The following is a 24,977-nucleotide window of genomic DNA, read 5'->3' as shown; positions in this document are numbered from 1 at the left end:
GATACATTGGAAGACTTGACAGGGAAGAACTGTTGTGGAAGGGTTTAAAAACAGAGACATCTAAAGCAAACATGAAGGAATAGTTACAGCTGCAGTAGAAACAATGTGTCCATGCAAAGGAGAATCAGTGTGTCCTTCTGCTCTCTATGGCTCATCTGTAGCTAAGGGGAACACTGAATAAGATGTAATAAAAATGAAATCTATACCAGAAGGGCAAAGGGAGTGTGAAGAATAGACATTTCTAGAGCTGGATTTCAGAAATGAGATGTAGTTTTTATCTTCCACAGTGGGGCATTCACAAATAGACCATTTGTAATAGTAACTTTATCTGCCATCGACACTTGTATGTCTGCATGTACAAGTTGATAGCAAGTATCAGGAAATAAGAAGGACATTTACAGACTTCTAGATAAACACCAAAAGAAAAAATGAATTAGAAGTATCCTACCTTGAGTATTGGAGATGGGATAGAAAATAGGGGAATGGTTTTTCTTTTCTTAATATGCCTTCCTGAATTGTCTCTTAATAAATAATAATGTATCTATAAACATATAAAATATAACATGAAACTTGTGAATTCATGCATACTTTCCACTAATAAAAAGAAACAGTCACACATTTGTATGTTACAAAGATATTCAAGGATAATTCATTTTCTGTGGTCTCAGTACCTTTATAAACTAGAATAAAATATACTTTAAATTTCTTTAAGATTTATTTTTATTTATGTGTTTATGTCTTGAGGGTATGCCACATACATGGGTGCCTGAGAAGGCTAGAAGAAAGTGTTTCCCTCAGAGCTGCAGTTAAAAGCGACCCCACGTGGGTATACTGGGGTATGGACTCAGGTCCTCTGGCAGAGCAGCAAGCTTTCTTATCTACTGAACCATCTTTCCTCTGTATTTTCCCTTAAATTTAATAGGTAATAAAAGGTTAGGCTAATGTTCAAAATAAAAGTTTACTTGGTGTCAGAAACTGACATCTCCCTATCTCCTCTTCAGAGCACAGAGCCGTCATGGAAGCCGCTTTTGTGTATGGGACCTCGTATCAGTTTGCCTTAACCACAGAAGTTGCTCTTTTAGAAGATATTGGGTATGTAATGAGAAGCCAAGGTCAAAGGTTTGATTTTCTGCTGTTGACACATTTCATGTTGCTTAGTCAGCATTTCTATCACTGATGTGGCTTGGGGTTCTCTGAAGGAATGACACACATTTGTAAACATATAGGGAAGCCTGGGCTGCCTTCATTACCCTGCTGCAACCCACTCTGTGACATTACGTAGAGACAGTGGTAATTTGGGGTGAGTAAAGACAATGGGTAACTATGTACTAGAGTGTCACAGTGGCAACGGGAAGTATTTTAGGAATAGATATGTAATGGTCACACGATGGTAAATAACAGGCTCAGATTTAGGCTCCAGAGTCTTTTGACGGTTCTCTAAGTCACTTCATCATAATAATCCTAATGTACTTAAGGCAGCTTTTGAACAGGATGTTTTAATTTTTTGTCTAATTCATAACTTATAGTTCTAGATAGAAGCTCACTTTTCAGTGCTTTTTATAGGGGAGTGCCAATCTCAGGTAAAGTTTCTCCTTTTAGTACTTAAAATCACAAGAGGTAGCCAATGAAATTTAACAACCAAGTGTAGCTTCAAAATTCTCTCCAAGAAAATTGATCCAAAGCAAGGCAAAATGCTATGACCTGTAACATGGAGGGGGGCCAGGCTTGCTTGTTTGTGTTTTCTGTCCTGCCCAGTACCCCCAGCTGTTTAGCCCCAAAGAAAATCACACATAGATCTTTATAAGTTATAAAGCTGATTGGCCCATTAGCTCTCGCCTCTCACTGGCTAACTCTCACATCTTGATTAACCCATTTTTCTGATCTATGTTAGCCATGTGGCTCAGTATCTTTTTCAGCTGGCAGCTCACATCCTAGTGCTTCAGTGATCTGGGCAGGAGTGGAAGGAATCAACTTCCTCCTTCCCAGAATTCTTCTGTTCTCATTACATCATTTCTACTTCCTGTCTGGTTTTCCCGCCTATATTTCCTGCCTGGCCAATCAGCGTTTATTTATAACATGATTGACAGAAGACAATTCTCCCGCACCAATGACCTCTTGTGGTCGTGCCAGGGTTTCTCATGTGCCCTCCTGTGGGCCTCTCAGGACCTCATAGGTCTTTGCTCTTCTGCTTCCGCAGATGTCAGGTTGACTACAGGAAAAGCAGACAGGTCCTCATAGAGTTGGAGTTGGTGCCAAAGTCTTTGTGTTTCCGCTGGTCAGTTCTCCGTGGTGGATTCTCGATGTGTTTTCAGTCTGCTACTGAACTTCTCTTGTTTTCTGTGGCATGCTCTTCTAAACTTCCAATAAACTCCTTATTTTCTGTTTTCTGTGAGTAGTAAACTAAGGATCCCTGATTAAAGCAGCTCTTCAGCTTTTTTCTACTTTGGAGCTCTTGATAAAAGCGCAGCCCTAAGCACGACGTGCTCAACACTGTGCTTCAGGTCCAGAGTTAGCCCTCAGGAAGCTGTGCACTTTCTTAGAGCCTTAGCGACACAGTGCTTGCTCCCCTTTGACATGTACTCTTATCCTACCTTCACGTGCCTTCTCTCCTGTGTGAGCTCTGTGATCTTCCCTCTCTTTCCCTTCCTTCTCCTTCCCAACTTGAGGCAGAATGAAATATTTCTTTGTTCTTTGTACAATCTTATAGTTGATAAAGTTAGTTTTAGTTGTTCTCCTAATGCATCTCTTTTTGCTTAAGCCCTTAAAGACTTCAGGTAATCTTATTAGTCTTTACTGTTGAACATAGAGGGTTTTTTTTGTTCAATTTTTAGGTTAATTTAATTACAACATTTCTCCCTTCCCTGTCCTCCCTCTAAACCCTGTCATATACCTCTTCCCATCTCCTTCAAATTTATGGTCTCTTTTTTCACTGTTAGTGCATATATGTACGTGTGTGTGTGTGTGTGTGTGTGTGTGTGTGTGTGTGTGTATATATATATATATATATATTCCTAAATATAATCTGTTGAGTCCATATAAGGTTACTTGTTTGTGTGTTTTCAAGAGTAACCATTGGCACTGGACAACCCATTGGGTGTGCTCTTCCCTGGGGAGGGCCACCTCTCCTGCTCCAGCTTTCTTCAGTTGGCTATACTCTGTGTAGGGTCGAGGTCTCATGGGCTTTTCTTCATCTAGTTTGGCATACTCATTGATGCCACCCTTATTCAACTCTCCTTTGGGCAGTCACGTTGTGAGACTTAATGTGTGCAGCTTCTGCTGTTACCAGGAGACAGTCTCACAGCAAACTCTCGGCTCCCCCTGGCTCTTACAGTCTTTCTGCCCCCTCTTCCACAATGGTCCTTGAACCTTAGGTGCAGGAGGTTTTGTAGATTGGGACTGAGCCCCACAATTCTGCATTTGTACTGGTTATGGTTTTCTGTTATGGTCTCTCTGTTGCAAAGAGTAATTTCCTTGATAGAGGATGAAGACTACACTTATCTGTGGCTATAAGGTAAATGTTTATAGATTGTTGTTAGGGATTATGCTATTTTAGGAAATTAATAGTTGTAGATTTTCCTCCAATAACCATGACTTTTCTAGCACTGAGTAGGTAGCTTGGTTTCCAGAACCAGGTGTGGGGTCCTTCTTGTTGAGTGGGTCTTAAGCCCAATTAGAGAGCTCTTGGTTATTACTGAGGTATGTGTGTCACCCTTTGGGTTATTGATGTAATTCATGGGCATCGTAGCTGGGTAGGATTGTTGGTTGTCTCCTTCCTTTGAAAGCCTCCTGGTACCGTGATAGCTAGTCCTCAAAGAGGGGCTGTTCAGGTTCATTTCAGTCTCTAGGCACTGTTTCTGAAGTAGCATAGAGCTTTAACAAGAGTTATTAAGTAACTATTTATGGTTGTTTCACTTATCACTGGCTCTATTAGGAGTCACATGGTAATTAAATTAAAAATCAGTTGACTACTCAGTTGACATATAAAAATAAAGTATTGTAATATTTTACAGAACTCCATTAGTAATATATGGAGATTTTTAAAATGCTGTTTTACATTACCAGGAAGTCTCATGCAATACATAGATGAATAGAAATGGGTTAATTTAAAATATAAGAGGTAGCTAGAAATATGCCTGAGCTGTTGGCCAAACAGTGTTATAAAAAAAATGCTGTTTTAATTTTGGCAAAACTTAATCTTCACTGTAAGTTTAAGTCCTCATATTGAAATAATGCCAGAACTAAAATTATGAATTGTATTTGCTAGTTTTGTACTTTTGAACTACAAATTCACAGACTCCCACAGCTATCACATGGTTTCTATCTTAAGGCATAGTTTAGCTAAAGTTTATTTAAAACAGTTTTGGTTTTAAATTAAACTTAGAAAATTTATATTACAAAGCTTCATTTAGCATAGCTCTAGGAAGGCAGCTGTATTTAAAGATAATCTCATCTGTGAGTCTTTCATTGAAACCTCTAACCTAATCTAGATGTTAATGTATAAAAGTTCAGTTAATTAAGGTTAATTTTCTGAAATATTTTCTCTCTTGTTTTGTCCAAGTTGATTTTATTTTTAAAGTTAATTCTTAGGTTTTTATTAAGACAGTAATTGAATGCATGAGAATTAAGGAAAGAAATTTGTTAGTAGGTCCTTTTGGATTGTAAGAGGATCACGCATTGAATTTCCTTAAGTGTCTCTTGGTGGTGTTCAATTGCAGCTCTGAGGATATAGGGCGTGCACATCTTTACTTTTGCCATTGTGAGCTGGCCTTGGACTTGACTGAGCGCTGTAGAAGAACACTAATGGAACAGCCGTTGACCACACTGAATATTCACATATTTGTTAAGACAATGAAAGCACCTCTGTTGGTACGTGTTTCATTTTACTATTCATATTTTATCACATGAAATTTAGTAAGTTTTGATCCACAGGTGTTTATATTCATGGCTATATATTTTGATCTCTTTTCTTTGGAGACAGCATTTTCACTTCCCAGCTTTTAAGAGTAATTTCTTGCTAAATGTAGATTATAAACTGTTTTTAAAATAGTATTTTTATGTCTCGATTAGTTGCATCAAAATCCCTACAGATAACATAGCAGTGGTCATGCTGTGTGGTGGTTGTAAGGAGTGCAGATGCGTGGTGAGCGTCCAGAGAACAGAGCAGTCACGCTTGAGACGAGCCCTCCTTTGTGAATGGCTTAGTCATTCTTTAAAAAGTTGGTCGCTATTGCAGCCATGGGCCTATTGTGTCGCGCTTTGCTTAGCAGTAGCCTTCAAGAATTCTACAGCCACATTTAATGATGGTGATCAGCATTTTCTCTGAAACATTAAAGGCCTGTATTGAGTATATAGAAAAACCTTCAGTATATGTTCTCACATGATACATCTTAAAAAATGTTTTACAAATAATCTGGATAGCAACACAAAGTGTAAATTAAGAAATGCAGGTTGCCCCATGTTGTCCCTCAGACAGTGAATATCCAGTGATAACACTTTTATTATCGCTGCCCCTTATGCAGATGGAGTGTGGGTGGCTCAGTGGGCAAACAAGTGTCATCGTGTAGTCAGAAGGGCTGTCTTTAAATCTTACGTGGATTTAACACAAGAACAAGCTGAGAAGCATCTAAAGGGATTGTTCTTCTTAGGAATGTTTCACCGTTATAAAGTGCTCTTTAGGAAATACTGTCTCAAGTGTAGAGTTATAAAAACTAATAAAGAGTAAGTTTTTAAAATGCTGATATTTTCATTTTAGGTAGAAGGAGGTATTTGCCTTTTCTTTGAAAGATGGGAAAATTAACTTCATATATTTATTTTCAAGTATGTTCCTGGGCCTTTCGAATTTTTGTTAATATTTTTCTTTTCTCACCATTCAAACATATATATATTTCTAGTCTACTCTGTAGTCAAAATTCCAACCTTTTCAGAAGCCAGGCTTCACATTTAATGGACTAGAGCTAGCCAACTACACTTTCCCTGGCTTAATCCTTAAACTCTTTATTTAAATAACTTCCTTCAGTTGGATCTTTGTTGTGAAGACGTTTCTGGTTTGTTTTTTTGTTGTTGCTGAGACCAGGTCTCATTGTGTAGCTAGATTTGAAACTTGCTGTGTAGCCCAAGCTGGCATCCAACTCATGATCATCGTACCTCACTTTTCACATGTACGGTATAAGAAAAAAAAATTAAAAGAAAGTAAGTAATAGATCTCTTTCTTTGACAAAGAATGGCAGATATATCTTGCATCCATAGGATTTGTTTTGGTGTCCCATTTGAGGAACAGGTGAAGAACCCCCCAGAGTTCTTCACCATTTCTCTCCAGCCATGTTTTCTTATCTTCAGTCAGGTACTAAGAATTCTCTGAATTTTGGGCCAGCAAGATGGTGTCAGGCACCAAGCCTCATGACTTAGTTCAACCCCGGGACCCCGTACACATGCACAAAGTAAAAGTGCAAATAAGTGAGAACTCCGGGTTTTTGCTTACCTACCAATAGGGGGCAGAATAACGCTAAACAATAAAAGTGTTGCTTTTTTTCTTGATTGTCTATCTTGGAGTTGTACCCTTTTTCTAGTTTCTACTCCATGAATTTTTTTGCTGTTTTTAAAAACTATATTTAGGTAGACACTCAGGGAGGAGATTCTGATTTTATTTCATTTTATGACAGGAATTATACAATACTAAATTTGAAATGGAAAAAAACCCCAATTTTGAAGACTGCATAGTGAGTTGGGAATAGATTCAGTGTGGCTGCACCTGAAAGCATGACACACATAAAGTCAAGGGTAGTGTTGTATTCTCTCTGGAACCGTGGAGTACAGCTGGCTCTGCTCGGCAAAAGGAATAGTAAATCACTGGGCTGGGGGGGTGGTGGGGTGTTTCTTTCAAAACTCTCACAACATGATGCATAGGCATCTCATTTTTTAGTTTAAATCCTTTTGCTCCCCCTGGACTGCTAAGGAACTGTGTGGCTTCTGAATCTTGGTTAGGGACTAGAGGCCCAATGCCTGGCAGCGTGAAGCCAGGAGAGGGCTGAGTGCAGAACTGAAGGGAGTGGGGATTAGAGCTAGAATAGGAAACCAGGCTTGGCCCAGTGTTTCTGGAAGTGTTCTCAAAAGCCAAGAAGACCAGGCTGGCAGCCTTCCTGTGGAGGAGGACAAGCTAAGAGCAGGGAGTTCAGGGGATTCCTGGATGGGCGAGGGCTGATGTCTTAACCTTTTGGGATAAGGAGATGTTAGAGATCTGATCTGATTTGGTCACCTCTAATTTAGGATTTGGCCTTATTAGTATTCAAGGTTGTTTTTTGTTTTTAATGAATATCCTTGAGGCTATAAAACAAAACAAAATCAAAGCCTTTTTATAGGAAACAGCCTGTAGGCCAAAATTGAGTGTGACAGGAATATGCTTTTTGGTGGCATGGCAAGAGATAGGGAGCCACTGGGGTTACTAAAGATTCTATAACCCGTGAGACACAAAATTAGTTGATCTGAAGGACTCATTTGTAGTTTGTTCTTATTCTGTAGCCCCAGCTATGGTCATTTTTTAGAAATTAATTAATTGAGATAAGGTCTTACAGTATGTAGCCCTATAGTATGACTACCTAGAACTTACTCTGTAGATCAGGATGGCCTGAAACACACAGAAATCTGCCTGTCTCTGTTTCTGGAGTATTGGGATTAAAGAGGTGTACTACCAGCACACCCAGCCTCCACAGTCACTGTATACCAATGGTTTTCAACTTGTGGGTTGTGACCCCGTTGGAGGTAATAATCTTTTCACAAGGTTTGTCTATGACCATAGGAAATATCAGATATTTACATTGTGATTCATAGTAGTAGCTGAATTATAGTTATGAAGTAGCAACAAAAAAAACCTTAATGATGGGGGATCCCCACAACATGAGAAACTGTTAACACAGAATTAGGAAGGTTGAGAACCACTGTTCTACAGTGTTCTTCTGTATTAGTTACACATCAGTCATACTACATGCCTTTGAGGTATGGTACATTGGGTTTTGCATAGTAGCCTGGCCTCAGGTGTTTGAGAGCTGAATAACTTGGTGTGTTTGCATTATATTTTGAGCAAGCAAAAGTAGAAAGACTCAAACTTTTGTGTGGATAGTATATGTCATAGTTGGGGTTTCTATTGCTGTGAAGAGACACCATGACCATGGCTACTCTTAAAAAGGAAAACACTTAATTGGGGCTAACTTACAGTTTCAGAGGTTTAGTTCATTATTGTCGTAGCAGCACATGGTAGTGTGCAGACAGACATGGTGCTGGAGAAGGAGCTCAGAGTTTTACATCTTGATCTGCAGCCAACAGCAAGTGAACTGAGTTACTGTGTGTAGTTTGAGTATTGGAGACCTCAAAGCCTGTCTCCATAGTGACACACTTCCTTTAACAAGGCCACATGTACTCTAGAAAAGCCACACCTCCTAATAGTGCTACTCCTTTTGGAGGCCATTTTCTTTCAAACCACCACAGCAGCCGGGCGGTGGTGGCGCATGCCTTTAATCCCAGCACTCGGGAGGCAGAGGCAGGCGGATCTCTGTGAGTTCTAGACCAGCCTGGTCTACAAGAGCTAGCTCCAGGACAGGCTCCAAAAACCACAGAGAAACCCTGTCTCGAAAAACAAAAAAAAACCCACCACAGCATATGTCTAATCACTGCAATGTGATAGTATTTCACTTCCAACCCTATGAAAATTGATTCAGGTTGGTGCTTTTTGTATATGTTCATTTCTCTCTCTTTTTAAAGGTAGATGGAACTTGGATACGTAAATTAGACATACAGTCTAACAATTGGGTGTGTGTATGTATGTTTTAGATGGAACCTGGCTATGTGGATCAGGTTGAGATAGGACTTGCCCAGTAGCCCAGGATGTTCTTAAGTGTTGGGCAGTCCTTTAACTCCCAAGTTCCATGATTATAGGCATGTTCCATCACACCTGGCCATCACTGTATCTAGATTTTTGTTCTTTAATCAACTTAAACTGCAAATATTGACTGTAAATGTGCATATGTTTTCAATCTCAAATGGATTGAGATTTTACCAGATACAAAGTTACCTCAGACCTATTTCGTTTTGCTTTTTGTTTGTTTGTTTGTTTTGGAGACAAAGTCTCTGTAGCCCTGGCTGCTCTGGAACTCACTCTATAGACCAGGCTGGCTTTGAACTCACAGAGATTCACCTGCCTCTGCCTCTGCCTCTAGAGTTTGGGATTAAAGGCATGTGCTACCACTGTTGGACTCCAACGACATTTTGGAAAAGTAAAATAATTTGGTAAAAATGGTAAAAGTAGATATATATGCTTATAGTGTTATTTTTCCTGAATAGTATTTTATTTTAATTTCTGTTTATATATTGAGATCTAAGACAGGTAAATTAAACTTTTGTTTACTTCATTTCCTAGGGACTAATTTGGTAGTAGACAGTTTCATTTACATTTTTAAATTTTTTAAAATGTATCTTTAAATACATTTTTGTGGTTTTTTTTTTGTGTGTGTGTGTGTGTATGTGTGTATGTTGGAGGGGTATGCATGCACACTAGTGTGCCTTGGTTGCATGTGAAAGAGGATAGTTTGTGAAAGTCAGTTCTGTCACCATATTGAATTAATGCCATATAGTGAGGATGTTTTGCCTTTTTTTTTAAAATGGAGATGGAAGTAGCTGAAGATCCTCAGCAAGTTTCAACCATTCATCTACAACTAGGATTGCCGCTGGTTTTTATTATCAGCCGACAAGCTACATACGAAGCTGATCGAAGAACTGCAGAGTGGGTGGCGTGGCGTCTTCTGGGGAAAGCCGGAGTTTTGCTCTTGTCAAGGTATCGTACATTGAGTGTTAATGATGCCTTCAATGTAGTTTTCCTTATTTTTAATACTGCAAACTAATCACAAAAATCCCTTTAAACCTAGCAGATTCTGTTATAGTCAGGACTACTCCTGAGCTGAAGACTATACACTAATTACTAGCTTGATTAGAATTAAAAAGAAGACTAGAAAACCCAGCTGGTATTTATACATGAAATTTCTCAGTCTCACTAAAATGTAATCATCTATTCACAATCGTTTTTAGAATCAGAACATACAGTTCTGTTTTAGATTGACATCCTCGGTGGTTTCTGCTGTGGGTTATGCTCTTGTATACTGTAAAGATTTGTCACTCATATTAGTTTAATAAAATGCTGATTGGCCAGTAGCCAGACAAGAAGTATAGGTGAGGAGACCAGACTAGAAGAATTCTGGGAAGAGGAAAGGAAGAGGGTCAGTAAGATGCAGCCAGATGCAGAGGAAGCAAGGTGAGAATGCCTCACTGATGAAAGGTACCAAACCATGTGGCTAAAAATAGATAAGAATTATGGGTTAATTTAAGTTGTAAGAGCTAGTTAATAATAAGCTTGAGCTAATAGCTCAAACAGTTTATAATTAATATAAGCCTCTGTGTATTTCTTTGGGACTGAATGACTATGGGACTTCTGTTTAGGTGTTTCTTCAGATTAGTTAATAAGAAATTTATTTTGATTTTTAAAAGAGATTCCATGGACATGAACATTCCTCAGTATGCTAATGTGGCCTTCAGAAGAGCAGAGAAGGTTAGTCACTTTATACACTGGTCTATAATGCTACCTCTTTTAACTAAAGTAATCCATGTGGACTAAAGTAATACATGTTTATTATTAAAAAGATATTTAAATTATCATTCTTTAAATGAATAATTGCTGTTTTTATTTTCCAATGTGTCAGTCTCTTTTCTCATGTTCACACACACACATATAACTTTTTCTAAAAGTGTATCTGACCTTTACCTAAAATTATATTTAGTTATTTTATCTTATGTAATATTTTAAATTGTTTTGACTATCACTGATTCCTTCTTCTAGCGAAATTTATGGAAGCAAAATTGCAAAATTTGCCAAAGGAAATGAGATTCAGACTGACCCTTAACTTGGAGTCTCTGTCTCATCCTTCTGTGTGCTGTGCATGCTAGAGTTACTGGTGTACTTTAGTGTGGAGCTGTGGGCCGCTTCCCGCAGCTCGGCTCCTGCATGGCTAGCTTTACCCAAAATAATTACACAGAAACTGTATTTTTTGAAACACTGTTTGGCCCATTAGTTCCAGCCTCTTATTGGCTAATTCTCACATCTTGTTTTAACCCATATTTAATAATCTGTGTAGCACCACAAGGTGTTGCTTACCAGGAAAGATCTTAACCTGCATCCGTCTTGGAGAGGAGAGCTATGGCGACTGCCTGAATCTGCTTCTTTCTCCCAGCATTCTGTTCTGTCTACTCTGTCTACCTAATTTTCTGTCCTATCAAAGGCCAAGCAGTTTCTTTATTAATTAACCAATAAAAGCAACAAATAGATACAGGACCCACCTCCATCAGTGTACATTATACCACAAACCCGTGTGTGTGTCACTCAGGGGCTGTGACACCTGCCGAGGTCAGAGGACAACTTGGTGTCCTCCTTGTACTGTGTGGGCTCCCAGAATTGAACTCAGGTCTTCCGGCTTGGTAGCAAGTGCCTTTCTTAAATACCTGGGAGTAAAGAATAATTTTATGTTTATGGTTAGATAGAAAGTTGAATTTATGGAGGAAGTCTCTTAAAAGAAGTATTAATTCTATTATTTGGTAGAATGTAAAATTAACCAATTTTGATTGGTTTTATTTGCAAGAAAAGTATTGTATATTCATATTCCTCCTCTTTTATCTTGAGATATAGAACCTGTAATTCTTTTATAAGAATTTTCACAGACACTAGTCATGATTTAAAGCAAGTGAGAATTTCATTTCCTCTTTTTGCCCTTTTTTAGGAGGGCATCTGTCTTTAGCTGAAGCACACATTGGATGCTTTTCTCTTTGTAATAATTGTGACATTTATTTCCTTTTTTTTGTTCATTTAATTTTAAAACTGAAGTTTAGAGTTTTGGTTTTATTTTAGTTCCAGGGAAGTAAAATATTTAAGATGAAAATGCTTTTTTATATATAGAGATCAAGGTAATGTATGACAATAAACACTAGAAGGGTGTTGGGAGAGAGAAGCCCATACGCTGACGGCAGGAGTGTGCACTGACTAGCCATTGTATAAATGAGTGTGTAAGGTAATGTATGACAATAAACACTAGAAGGGTGTTGGGAGAGAGAAGCCCTACACACTGATGGCAGGAGTGTGCACTGGCACAGCTGTTGTGTAAATCAGTGTGTAAGGTAATGTATGACAACAAACACTAGAAGGGTGTTGGGAGAGAGAAGCCCTACACACTGATGGCAGGAGTGTGCACTGGCACAGCTGTTGTGTAAATCAGTGGGCAAGGTCCTCAAGAAACTCAAGAAATAGCCTAATAGAGGCCAGGGGAAGGGATCAGCAGCTGTAATGCTGGCTGGACAAATGTGATAGCCTGAATATGGATTTTCAGAACCCATGGAAAGCTTCCCTCACTAGTGAATGTCTAACCACAGACACTGATGTAAAGGCCCTCTGATGAGAAGGGAGGTGGAGGCAGGAGAACCCCTAGAAGTTTGAAGGACAGCTAGTGTGATTGGACAACAGAGACCCAGTGTCCAACAAGGGTGGAAAGGGAGGACACAAAAGGTTGTCTTCTGACCTCCATGCCTGTGATATGCCACCCCACAGCCTCATTCACAGGCATGGGCCTTGTCTCAGTTAGCGTTGCTAATACTGTTATGAAACACTGTGACCAAAAACAGCTTGGGGAGGAAAGAGTTTATTTGGCTTACACTTCCACATCAGTTCATCATTGAAGGAAGTCAGGACAGGAACTCAAAACAGGTTAGGAACTGGGAAACAGGAGATGATACAGAAGCTTGAGGGGTGCTTGTTCCTCATGGCTTGCTCATCCTGCTCGCTCTCTCTTTCTCATATATATATATATTCTCATATATATATATATATATATATATATATATATATATATATATATATACACACGCACGCTCGCGCACACACACACACACGTAGTTTTGTTGTTTTGTTTTTCTGAGGCAGCATTTCTCTGTATAACTGCCTTAACTGTCCTGAAATTCACTCTGTAGACCAGGCTGGCCTCAAACTCACAGAGATCCTCTGGTCTCTGCCTTGGGAGTACTGGGATTAAAGGCGTGCACCACCACTGCTAGGCTCAGCCTGCTTTCTTATAGAACCCAGGACCATCAGCCTTGGGGTGCCACCACCCACAGTGCACTGGGTCCTCCTCCATCAATCACTAATTAGGAAAATGCCCTATAGCCTTGCCTGCTTAAAGTTTGATCTTCTGGAGGCATTTTCTCAATTGAAGTTCCCTGCTCTTAGATGACACTGTAGTTTATGTGAAGTTAGCGTAAAACTACCCAGCACTAACGTCATTCACACAGATGAGCATGTGCATGTGTACACACCCTTCATACACACACATGTGTAAATACGTCCTACACAGAAGAAATAGAGGGGCAAGAGAGCCCATTCGTGAAGAGGGCTTGCTGCTTTTGCACAGGACTGAAGTTCCGTTCTCAGCACCCACAGCCACTTGTATTCCAACTTCAGGGACTCTGATGCTTTGGTTCAGCCACTATGGCACCTGCACTCATGTGGCACATACCTGCGCGTGCGCGCACACACACACAATTTAAGGATAAATCTTTAAAACTATCTAAAATAAAACTACCGTATGATCCAGCTATATCACTCTTGGGCATCTAACTGAAGGATTCTTAGGTCAACAGACCACAGGGATATTGTTCTTATTCCTTCACTCACTATTCACCATAAATGGAAAATGGGATCAGCCTAATGTCCATCAGCAGATGAATAGATAAACAGTATAGTCCATCTGCACAATAGAATTTTTTAAAATATTTATTTATTTATTATGTATACAATATTCTGTCTGTGTGTATGCCTGCAGGCCAGAAGACGGCACCAGACCTCATTACAGATGGTTGTGAGCCACCATGGGGTTGCTGGGAATTGAACTCAGGACCTTTGGAAGAGCAGGCAATGCTCTTAACCACTGAGCCATCTCTCCAGCCCCACAATAGAATTTTTGCAGCAGTGAAAGAATGAAATCATGATAGTTTCAGGAAAGTGATAGGAATACTAGAAATCATTGTGTTAAGTGAAATAAAACAGACTTGGAAGGATAAATACTGCATGTTTATATGCATGTGCAGAACCTAGGTGAGTGTGTGTGTGTGTGTGTGTGTGTGTGTGTGTGAGAAGATTCAGGAAACTGGAAAGGAGACCATGAGAGAGGAGGAGGGAAAAGGGAACGACCACACATGACAAAAGCAGCAGGGGTACTGTTTAGCAGGAGTCAGTAGACCAGCAAAGAGGGTGCAGGAAGATTGGAGAGGTCAGTAGGGGCAAGAGACAAGCACAGAATATATTGACACATTTGAAAATGTCATAATGGCACCTGCCACTTTGTATGCTAACTTGAAAAATTAAATAACATTTTTTAGGAAGTGCCTGTGGAATTTCTGTCGTTAAGTGATGCTGATTTAATAGTTTCTCATGTGAAAAATAATATGCACATTGAAGAAATCCAGGAAGATGAAGACGGAGATGAGGAGGGCCCAGATCTGGGTAAGATCTGCAAGACCATCCTTCCTGCTCTCCCCTCCCCTAGTGCAGCAGTGGAATGCCAGGTAGATGAGCAGCTTTACTGTGTGATCTCCTTCAGGATCTGTGAGGGAATCTGGGGAGGGAGACTTGGAGTCACTGGTGACCAGTGAGCAGATGAAAGGGGCGTTCTTTTGCATGTTAGTCCACACCTACACTGCTTACACCAGGCTTCCAGCTTCCCACATCTTTGCCCTTGTTTCCCACAGTCAGTTCTCACCCACTGGGCTGGCTGCATCTAACAGTTCCACACAAAGCCATGGTGTGCTTCACTTTTATTGTTCGTCCTAGGAAATGAGATTGTAATTAACATTGTGTTTGTAGTTGTAAATAAGTCTGGTTGTCAGCGGTATTAGTAATAGATTTCAGTAATATTTTGCTATTTATTTATCAGTCTCTTTTGACTTTTTTTCTCATGGCTGACTTGCCTTTCTTTGATTAACAATCAAGTCCTTTGAGAGAACTAACCTCACCTTTGATTTATAAAGAATCTGTTTCCACAATTATGTGACTTGCCAGCGTCACAGTGGCCCAGAACTTAAGCATCTGACACAAGACTTATTGCTATCATTATCATTCCTATTATTTTTTGTGACTTTAATCTTAGTCTGTAATTGCTTATTTACATTTTTCTGTGCTGAACTACAGACTGCTGAATCAGGGCTCACGTCTTGTTTCTGTGTCCCACTAATGGAGTATTTGAATGCTCTGTGTATATCTAATCATCACAGAATCTCCACGGTGCTTCCCTTGAGGTGTTTCTATTCTGATCGGCATCACTTGCTTGCTGGATTGAGCTAAGCCCTGGTTCTCTTCTGGTGTGTAGAATGTCTGTTTTCTCCCCAGATTTCTTCTAACTTTAAATCATTTGTCCTGATCTCTGCTCTCTTTGGTATGGGACAATTGTCTGTATTCTGTCAATTATATTTTAAATAAATGCTGATTGGTCAGTAGCCAGGCAGGAAGTATAGGCGGGACAACCAGACAGAAAGTAGAGGTGGGTCAATGAGAACAGGAGAATTCTGGGAAGAGGAAAGCTTGGCCCACAGTCCTGGCCCAGCCACAGAAGAAGCAAGATGTGACTATCCCACCAAATAAGGTACTGAGCCACGTGGCTAACACAGATAAGAATAATGGGCTAATATATGTTATAAGAGTTAATAAGAAGCCTTAGCTGATGGGCCAATCAGTTTATAACTAATGTAGACCTCTTTGTGATTTCTTTGGAACTTAACGACTATGGAAACAGGGCAGGACAGAAACCTCAGTCAACACCTCTTGCTTCCTGCTCTATTCCACTTGTCAGGGTTAGGGCACCTGCTTTTGTCTAGGTTTAGTGGGATTCCTCTCCTCAGTGGCAATTGCTTCTTTTAAGAGTTCTTTGTGGAAGTCATGTGCCCTCTTGCCTCCTTCTGTCTGCTCCAGATTGCCTCCTATGGAGCTGCTTTCCTTAGGATCTGCTGTCTTGCCCCTAGAGGTTGTTGTTGTTGTTTTGGGTGTGGGAGAGGCAGGTGAACTTTTTTCCATTTTACCCTCCTACTGTATGTAATCTACATTGGCCTTTGGTATTGCATAGCGTCGTGCCTACACACATAGTGTCCTCTCTAGTTTGAATCATCCCATTGACAGTGAAGTAGAAAAGGGTTTTAGGAAAGAAATAGTCATAGTGCAGTTTAAGAGACAAGTACCTCCCAAACGAAGTGGCCAAAGTGTGAATTAAAATGGACAGCACACAGAAAAGGAAAAAAAAAGTATAAGTAGCATATGGTACACAAGAACTCTTAATAGTTTTGTTATTGAGAGTGTAACTTTTTGGTGACATGGGAGGAAGGCAGCTCTTAAAGGAAATCAGTGTACATTTAGGCTTTTAGGGTTTTACAACACAAAATTCTTGGCTCACTTTTCTGCCTACAGTTCAAACCGTTTGGTCTGGAGTCTATTTTGTCGGGCAGCCTTCACAGTTCCATTGCGCTAGTCCTCTCCTCTTGGTGCCCGAGTGTGACAAGCACTTCTGTAACGACGTAAGCAAATGCAGACAGATTGTAAAAATATATATACAGCTTTAATGGAGAAATAGACTTACAGAACCACCGTTCCCGCGGAGACCAGGAAAGCAGAAGCGAAGGCTGGGAGCACGCTTGCCAAATTTATAGGCAAACATTAGCCCGAGGCAAACACGCTCCCTTAGGGACGGGACTTATCCCTACATCTCCCCTTTTTGTCTAAATAAGACAGAACTAAACCAAATACAACTATATACAATAATAACAAATAATAAATATAACAAACAATATTGAGAACAAAAGTTTTGCTAAACATTCTATCTCAAGGAGTCTAAATAATGTAGAGAGTAACTACAATTATATAATCTTCAACTCCATCAAAGATCTGAGAAGGGAATAAATATTTCTTTTTTTTTTTTTTTTTTTTTTAGTTTTTCGAGACAGGGTTTCTCTGTGGCTTTGGAGCCTGTCGTGGAACTAGCTCTTGTAGACCAGGCTGGTCTCAAACTCACAGAGATCCGCCTGCCTCTGCCTCCCGAGTGCCAGGATTAAAGGCGTGAGGAATAAATATTTCTTAACAAACGAGATATATCCAAAATGTGCAACAATTGACAGAGACAACTGACTACCTGGGCAATCACCCAAAGTCTCGTTTGCAATGTTGAGTCAACCAACTTTGGCTAAGGCCTAACATAACTGACATGCCATTATTAAAGGCAAGGAACTTTTCAAAACTATCTTACCCTGTCTTGGCAGGATATGACAGTCCTGTTTTATCCATTGATGCACGCTCTGTATCTCTGTCAGTGGTTGAGGTATGGGCATTTCTTTGCCCAAAGGCCAGTACTGCCAAAAAGAAAGGCTCCAGGTGGAGTGTCTTTGGTGCTCAACATTCTCTCGGGAATAGAGCAGTGTTGCCAGGAGCAATTGTGTCTCACTATCACGAAACTCTGAGTTAGATTAAAGGCCATTTTCTACAGCTCTTTGAAGAGTTTGAAGATTATCTATCTAAACTGAGTATAATCTCTATATATCTAGAGAACCTGATTAGTCTGATTATAAATGACAAACTTAGATGACTATTTATCTATGTAATTCTCAATATCTATCTAACTTAAAGACTAAGACAATAAACAACTGTGTAACAAATGAGGATAATGACCTCCAAATATAAACACTGTACAAATATACATTGCAATATGGTAAATATATATCAATACACAAACATTATATAAGTATCTTAATCAGAGGTAGAAATGTACACTGCAATATGGCAAATATATACAATATATATTTATCAATACAATATATGTCAATACATAAAAAATGTTTTAAACAGAGATAGAAACATGCATGCATACAATAGTCAATATAATTTAACTTTGTATCAATATACCAGAATCGATACCAATATATTTGTCTAAAAGCAGTAACTCACAATTATAAATCTATCCCATCATTCCCTCTTTTGTTTTTTTTCAAAATGAACCCTGAGCTTATAAAATTCCTCCCCCAACCTCCCAACCCCTAAATGATGTCCCTAAACCCAGGGGTAAATTTTACTGGGAGAGGGGACGTCGTCCTCTAGAATTACTTCCAGCTGTCATGGGGGCGACGTTCTCTCTGGGGGATCCTGTGAAAGTAAAATGATGGTTAAATTTCAAGATCAATGTCTTTTAAAATTGCAAATAGTCTCTGAGTATTTTGTGGAGGTCTGGCCAGAATGTTGTACAAGATGTGCACCATTTCAGCTAACCAAGTTGGGATCGTCTTGTGCAGCTGGTATCCAAAACAGGTCTTGTAGTAGCGCTATCAGTATCATGATATGACTATCAACCAGGTAGAGTTGTTGTTCTGGGGCCCCATGTTCTTCCTGGAAACTTCAAATGTCACTTCAGGAAAAACTCATTGTTCATTGTGAAAAACTTAAACATTAGTCATATAGACATATATAGACATACATATATATATATATTCAATGAAAGGCATGATAGATATATTCAATGAAAAGTATGATAGATATGAAAAAAAGCAAAGATGTTTTCTAAACTCATATTTCTTTCTGTCCCATATCATGGCTCTTGACATGAAACAGAAACTCCAGAAACTCTGGGTTTTTTTCTTACTAACAGGCTTGGAATTGGAGAGGGACTGAGCCAGAGTCCAATTTCAAAACCAGCTCTATATATTTATAAAGAAATGTTTAATAAGAGACACATATATATATATATATATAAATTAATACTTACAAAATGTGTCCATCCATCAGTAATTAAATATTCAGGGTCCCTCAATTTCTTTGAAGATGAGTATTTTCCTGTGGAGATAAGAAAAGAACCCTGCCTCCAACCTATCTGTATTTCTTACCATCAGTATGCTCGCCATCCTTATGAAAGAATTGTTATTTATCTTTTTTAAGTGACTTCTCTTCTTCAAACCGAACCTTTATTAATTTTGATGGTATCCACAATTTTTCCTCACCTGTGGAGATAAGAGCAAAACCCCTTCCCCAACGTAGCACATCTCCTGGCTTCCATTGTGAGGTCAGCACATCCTTGAAATAAACTGGTTGATTTAGTTCAGTAGACTTTTCCATTATCCAATGTCTTTCTGCAGCCGTTGTTCCCTTCTCATTAGCGTTGAGAAAATTCAAGGTTAACAAAGCATTATGTAACCTATTTCTGGGGGTGTTTTCCACCCCTTTCTGTTTGTTCAACATATCCTTTATAGTTCGATTTGATCTTTCTATGACTGCTTGACCTGTAGGATTGTATGGTATACCTGTAACATGCTTGATATTGTAATAAACAAAAAACCGTTTCATTTTCCTAGAGACATAAGCGGGACCATTATCTGTCTTTATTTGTGTAGGTATATCCATGATAGCCATGACTTCTAATAAATGAGTGATTACTGAATCAGCTTTTTCTGAACTTAAAGCAGTTGCCCACTGAAAGCCTGAATAAGTGTCAATGGTGTGATGAACATATTTTAATTTGCCAAGTTCTGCAAAGTGGAACACATCCATCTGCCAGATTTCATTCCTTTGGGTGCCCTTTGGATTAGTCCCTGCAGGCAGTGGTGTTTGGTTATAGAAAGAGCAAGTAGGGCATTTCTTTACAATCTCCTTAGCTTGTTGCCATGTAATTGAAAACTCTTTCTTCAAACCTTTGCTATTAACATGATGTTTTTTATGAAATTCAGAGGCTTGTAGCACACTACCAATCAATAATTGATCAATTTCTGCATTACCTTGTGCTAGAGGACCTGGCAAACCCGTATGGGATCGGATGTGTGTTATGTACATAGGGCAAAGCCTGTTCCTGATCAAATCTTGAACCTGGATAAACAATGAGATTAGTTCTGTATCATCAGGTATAAATTCAGCAGTTTCAATATGTAAAATAACTCTTTCTGTGTATTGTGAATCTGTAACTATATTAATAGGTTCTTTAAAATCCCTTAGCACCATAAGAATGGCATATAATTCCGCCTTCTGGACAGAATTATACGGACTTTGTTCCACCTTACCCAAGTCTTCTGATTTGTAACCTGCCTTCCCTGATTTATTGGCATCAGTATAGAATGTACGGGCTCCAGTTATTGGAGCATCATGGACGATTCAAGGAAGAATCCAAGAAGTTCTCTTTATGAAGTTAAGCCTCTTACTTTTTGAATAGTTGTTATTAATGTCTCCCAAAAAATTAGCACAAGCTCTTTGTCATGGTTCATTATCTTCCCATAATTTCTTTAGTTCATCAGCAGTGAAAGGCACTATAATTTCTGCTGGGTTTATGCCTGCTAGTTGACGAAGTCTCAGCTTGCCTTTTATAATTAACTCAGAGACTTTTTCCACATAAGGTTTCAGTTTCTTACTTGGTTTATGTGGTAAAAAGATCCATTCTAGAATAATATCATCTCTCTGCATTAAAATTCCTGTAGGAGAAATTTTTGACTGTAATATGACGAGAATACAATCAAGCTCTGGATTCACTCTGTCCACATGTGCCTGTTGTAATTTTTCCTCAATCATTGTCAGTTCCTTTTCTGCTTCAGCTGTTAATTGTCTGGGACTGTTTAAATCTTTATCACCATCCAAGGTTTTGTTCAAATGAATTATTAGATCAGGTGTTATTCCAATAGCTGGTCGTAGACTGGAAATGTCTCCTAACAGTCTTTGAAAGTCATTAAGAGTCCGTAGGCGATCTCTCCTAATTTGTGCTTTTGGTGTCTTAATTTTTTGCAAACCTATTTTATAACCTAAATAATTAACAGAATCTCCCTTCTGAATCTTTTCAGGAGCGATTTGTAATCCCCATTTAGGTAAAAGTATCTTTATTTCTTCAAACAGTCTGTTCAAGGTATCCATGTTTGAATCGGATAACAAAATGTCGTCCATGTAATGGTATACTATAGATTTGGGAAATTTCTTGCGTATTATTTGCAATAGTTGGTTCACAAAATTTTGGCACAGGGAGGGGCTATTTAACATACCTTGAGGGAGAACGGTCCAGTGGTACCTCCTCGAAGGTTGAGAATTGTTATAAGTAGGCACTGTGAAGGCAAATTTTTCTCTATCTTCTTTTTGCAAAGGTATAGTGAAAAAACAATCCTTTAAATCAATAACTATGAGAGGCCATCCTTTTGGTAATAAAGAAGGCAAAGGAATTCCAGATTGCAGAGGGCCCATAGGTTGAATAACCTTGTTGATAGCCCTGAGATCTGTCACCATTCTCCATTTACCTGATTTTTTCTTAACCACAAATACAGGAGAATTCCAATGGCTGGTAGATTCTTCTCAGTCAACGATTTTAGAGGCAAGGCTGTTGGTATCTCTGAAGGGACATCAATTGCTTGTTCTTGTACAGCCCGAATGGCCGGTTTTCTCCATTTGTAATATCTTTTAATATTATTCTCAGAAATATAGGCTCTAGAAGTAGCAGGAATGTTAATTTTGGTATTCCATTGTTGTAATAGGTCACGACCCCATAAATTCATTGCGATATTGGCTACATATGGCCTTAATTTTCCTATTTGTCCCTCTGGCCCTATACATTCAACCCATCTTGTGCTCTGCCTTACTCGAGATAGGGTTCCAATTCCCAGGAGCTGAACATTTACATTCTGAAGAGGCCAGCAGGATGCCAAGATTCTGGGGTAATGATACTTACATCAGCACCTGTGTCCAGCAGGCCAGTAATAAAAATGCCATTTACACACACTCTCAGTTTAGGTCTTCGATCATTTATAGAAGTTTGCCAAAACACACGTAACTTATCTTTCTGATCATTATTGCTTGTAACAGTAGGCATGGGGCTTCCTAATTGTCCTGATGAGGCACATTCTCTGCAGAAACTGGAAATGACTGAACCATGTTTGCCATGGCGGCCTGTGAGGCCCCCCCTCTCACGTTTACTGACTGTATCAGGTTGTCTTGTCTATCTCTTGTAGACCTGCATTCATTTGTCCAATGTCTGCCTTTTCCACATCTTCTACATAAACCTGAAGGCTGAGTCCTCCTATTTCTGTTATTTCTAGAAGATGCATTATTATTATTATTTCTGAAAGATGCATTATTATTATTATTATTATTTCTGAAAATCCGTTTTCTACAATTCCTTTTCATATGACCCATTTTGCCACAATTAAATCATTTGGTATTCTGGTGTCTCCTTTTACCATTGGAAATTGCTTCTTCTACCCATGCTTCAGTGCCATAATCAAATGTATCAACATTGTGTGTATGCAAGACCCGTTCTTCCAAGGGCGCTGATCTGAGCTTTAAAGGGCCCAAAATCCTTTTGCATTCCACATTTGAATTTTCATAAGCCAAAGACTCAATCATTATACGTCTTGCTTCTGGGTCAGATATCCCTATTTGTACAGCCTTAGTTAATCTTTGTAAAAAGTCACTAAAGGGTTCTCTCTGACCCTGTTTAACTCTGACAAATGATTCCATTCTCTGTCCTGGGTCTTGTACCCTGTCCCAAGCCCTTAAGGCTGCTGTAGTACACATGGAGAGTGTGTTTTCATCCAAATTAGCTTGTTCCTGAGGGTCGGAAAAGAGCCCTTCACCTAGAATTTGATCTAGGGAAATGTCAATTCCCTTCGCTTTTTCCTGCTGTTCTAAGAGTCTAGCCTCTTGCCTGAATAAGCATTTCCATTTCAATTGCGGTCCACTCTCAAGTACCGCAGAGCTCAGCTGGAGCCAGTCCGAGGGGGTTGCTCTGCTTGTCATGGCCCAAGATCTTATCATCTCTTTAACAAAAGAGGCTTGCATCCCAAAAGTCATGACAGCCTGTTTTATTTCCTTGAGATCATTCATACGGACAGGCTCCCATGTATCCTCCTTGATGACCCTAGGGTTTCTGGAACCAATCACCTTCTCTGTTGTTATTACTGGAAAGGCAGGTAGAGCTGTAGGTAGAGATTTGTGGAAATTGTCCCGGAGAGATTTACCCACAGATGTAGTTAAAATTTGCCTTTCTACCCTTTGCTCTTCTTCATCAGAATTTAGAACTTCCTCAATCTTTTCAATTCTATTCACCATTGCCTTCTGCAATGTCTGAATCTCCTGTCCAGAATTATGTTCCAAAGCCTTCACTGAGGATTCTAAAGTATGAAGTTTGTCCATTAGAGATAACATCTCATCTTTGGACATAATTTTTATGGCATAAACCGTGCCTTCTTGTATTGACAATCTTTCCGTCAATCTGTCATAAGCTTTAGACAAAATCCGATTGTCACATTCAGCAGTTTTGATTCTCTCAGTTAATGTTTCATTTCCTACAGAAAGGAACTGAAGCTTACCATCCAGATCAGCTGTTCCCTCTTCCATAGTAATGAATTTCTCCATAACATCAGCCTGGAGAACTTCAAACTGATTCTTGAGAAGATTGTTGTCATTCTCAATTGTTTTTAAGCATTCAGTCTCTGCCTTAAGAATCCTGGATTCGTCTCGTAAAGACTTTATCATATTTCTATTATCAAACCATTTAGTGTCAATGAAAACTACGAATCCCAGAAGGATCCATAGATGTGGGGTGATAGACACCTCTTGTAAAATCTCCCACATGGTACAATTAAAAAAAAACTGTTAAATTCTTGAATACTAATGTGTTCAGACATTTTATTTATAAAAGAAAATTTTTTTACCTGCAATGATCTGTTCTTGCCAGTGGTGGTCTCTGTGTTTTTGGAGCCTGTCCTGGAACTAGCTCTTGTAGACCAGGCTGGTCTCGAACTCACAGAGATCCGCCTGCCTCTGCTTCCTAAGTGCTGGGATTAAAGGCATGCGCTACCACCGCCTGGCTGGCCTCAAACTCACAGAGATCTGCCTGCCTTTGCCTCCCAAGTGCTGGTATCAAAGGAGTGCGCCACCACTGCCGGGCCAAGTCACTTTGTATCAGACCAAATCTGCCACTGTGGTGGCTTTTTTTGCAAAACCACAGGTAGTTGAGCTTCTGCTAATTCAGGCAGTGGGGTTCTGCTGCAAACTTAACCAAGGCAGGCAGAATGGGCCTGTGTGGCTGAGTGTGTCTCGGACTTGGCACTGGAGCCCGAGTCACGAACTAAAAAACAGCACCCGGGAGGGTGCTGTGTTAGCTAGCGGGCTTCCCGCTTGAGTCGGGGGCAAAATAGCCCACGTTGGATGCCAAAATGTGACGTAAGCGAATGCAGACAGATTGTAAAAATATATATACAGCTTTAATGGAGAAATAGACTTACAGAACCACCGTTCCTGCAGAGACCAGGAAAGCAGAAGTGACAGCTGGGAGCCCACTCGCCAAATTTATAGGCAAACATTAGCCCGAGGCAAACACGCCCCCTTAGGGGCGGGACTTATCCCTACACACTTCGGTATCTCACAGCCTTCGTGTCATTGCTCACTTGTAAAGCACTCTTCTTATTCCTTATCTGGTAGACTTTTACCTATAAACTAGTCAGAATTTGTGATTATATCTTTATTCATCAATGAGTTAATTATTCTGCACGTCCATTGGTAGAAGTGCCGTGTGGTCCAGGGTAGGTCTTTGAGCCATTTATCCTACTTTATCACCATGCTTGGCACGCTGTAGGCTACAAATAAGTAAAAAGGAAAATGCAGTAGACTCCTTTAGAATTCCAAATTAATAGCGATTAGAAACAAAATTGTCATATTCCCATTGTTTGTAGAATAAATTAAATGAATGCTCCAGGAATTGACCAGTTTTGTGATTCCTGGGTCAAAGCATCCCAGAGTCATTAAGCTATAACTAGGCAACCGAGAACTTTCCTAAACATCATTATACTGTTTAGACAACATGGATTCAGAAATTTGTATAAAGCACACTTTTCCCACAAGAACTCTTGGCATTTTG

At 39.4% G+C, this 24,977-nt stretch overlaps 1 protein-coding gene across 6 annotated transcripts in view; it reads left to right on the top strand.

The window, feature by feature from the left end:
- Txndc16 (thioredoxin domain containing 16) overlaps nucleotides 1-24,977 on the top strand; it is a 95,693-nt gene that overhangs the window by 44,263 nt on the left and 26,453 nt on the right. For all 6 annotated transcript variants that reach the window (XM_041634071.1, XM_041634068.1, XM_041634072.1 and 3 more), the window contains exons 10-14: nucleotides 1,002-1,092; nucleotides 4,716-4,866; nucleotides 9,654-9,820; nucleotides 10,528-10,588; nucleotides 14,455-14,578. In XM_041634071.1, coding sequence (XP_041490005.1) covers nucleotides 1,002-1,092; nucleotides 4,716-4,866; nucleotides 9,654-9,820; nucleotides 10,528-10,588; nucleotides 14,455-14,578 — 594 coding nt within the window. The remainder of the gene's footprint in view (nucleotides 1-1,001; nucleotides 1,093-4,715; nucleotides 4,867-9,653; nucleotides 9,821-10,527; nucleotides 10,589-14,454; nucleotides 14,579-24,977) is intronic.

The sequence above is a fragment of the Microtus oregoni genome, unplaced genomic scaffold (assembly GCF_018167655.1).
Source record: "Microtus oregoni isolate MIOR12 unplaced genomic scaffold, Mior012 000045F_ref0000178, whole genome shotgun sequence".
NCBI classification, from domain to species: Eukaryota; Metazoa; Chordata; class Mammalia; order Rodentia; family Cricetidae; genus Microtus; species Microtus oregoni.
Note: the sequence above shows the minus strand (reverse complement) of the source record. Positions and strands in the feature narration are given on the sequence as shown.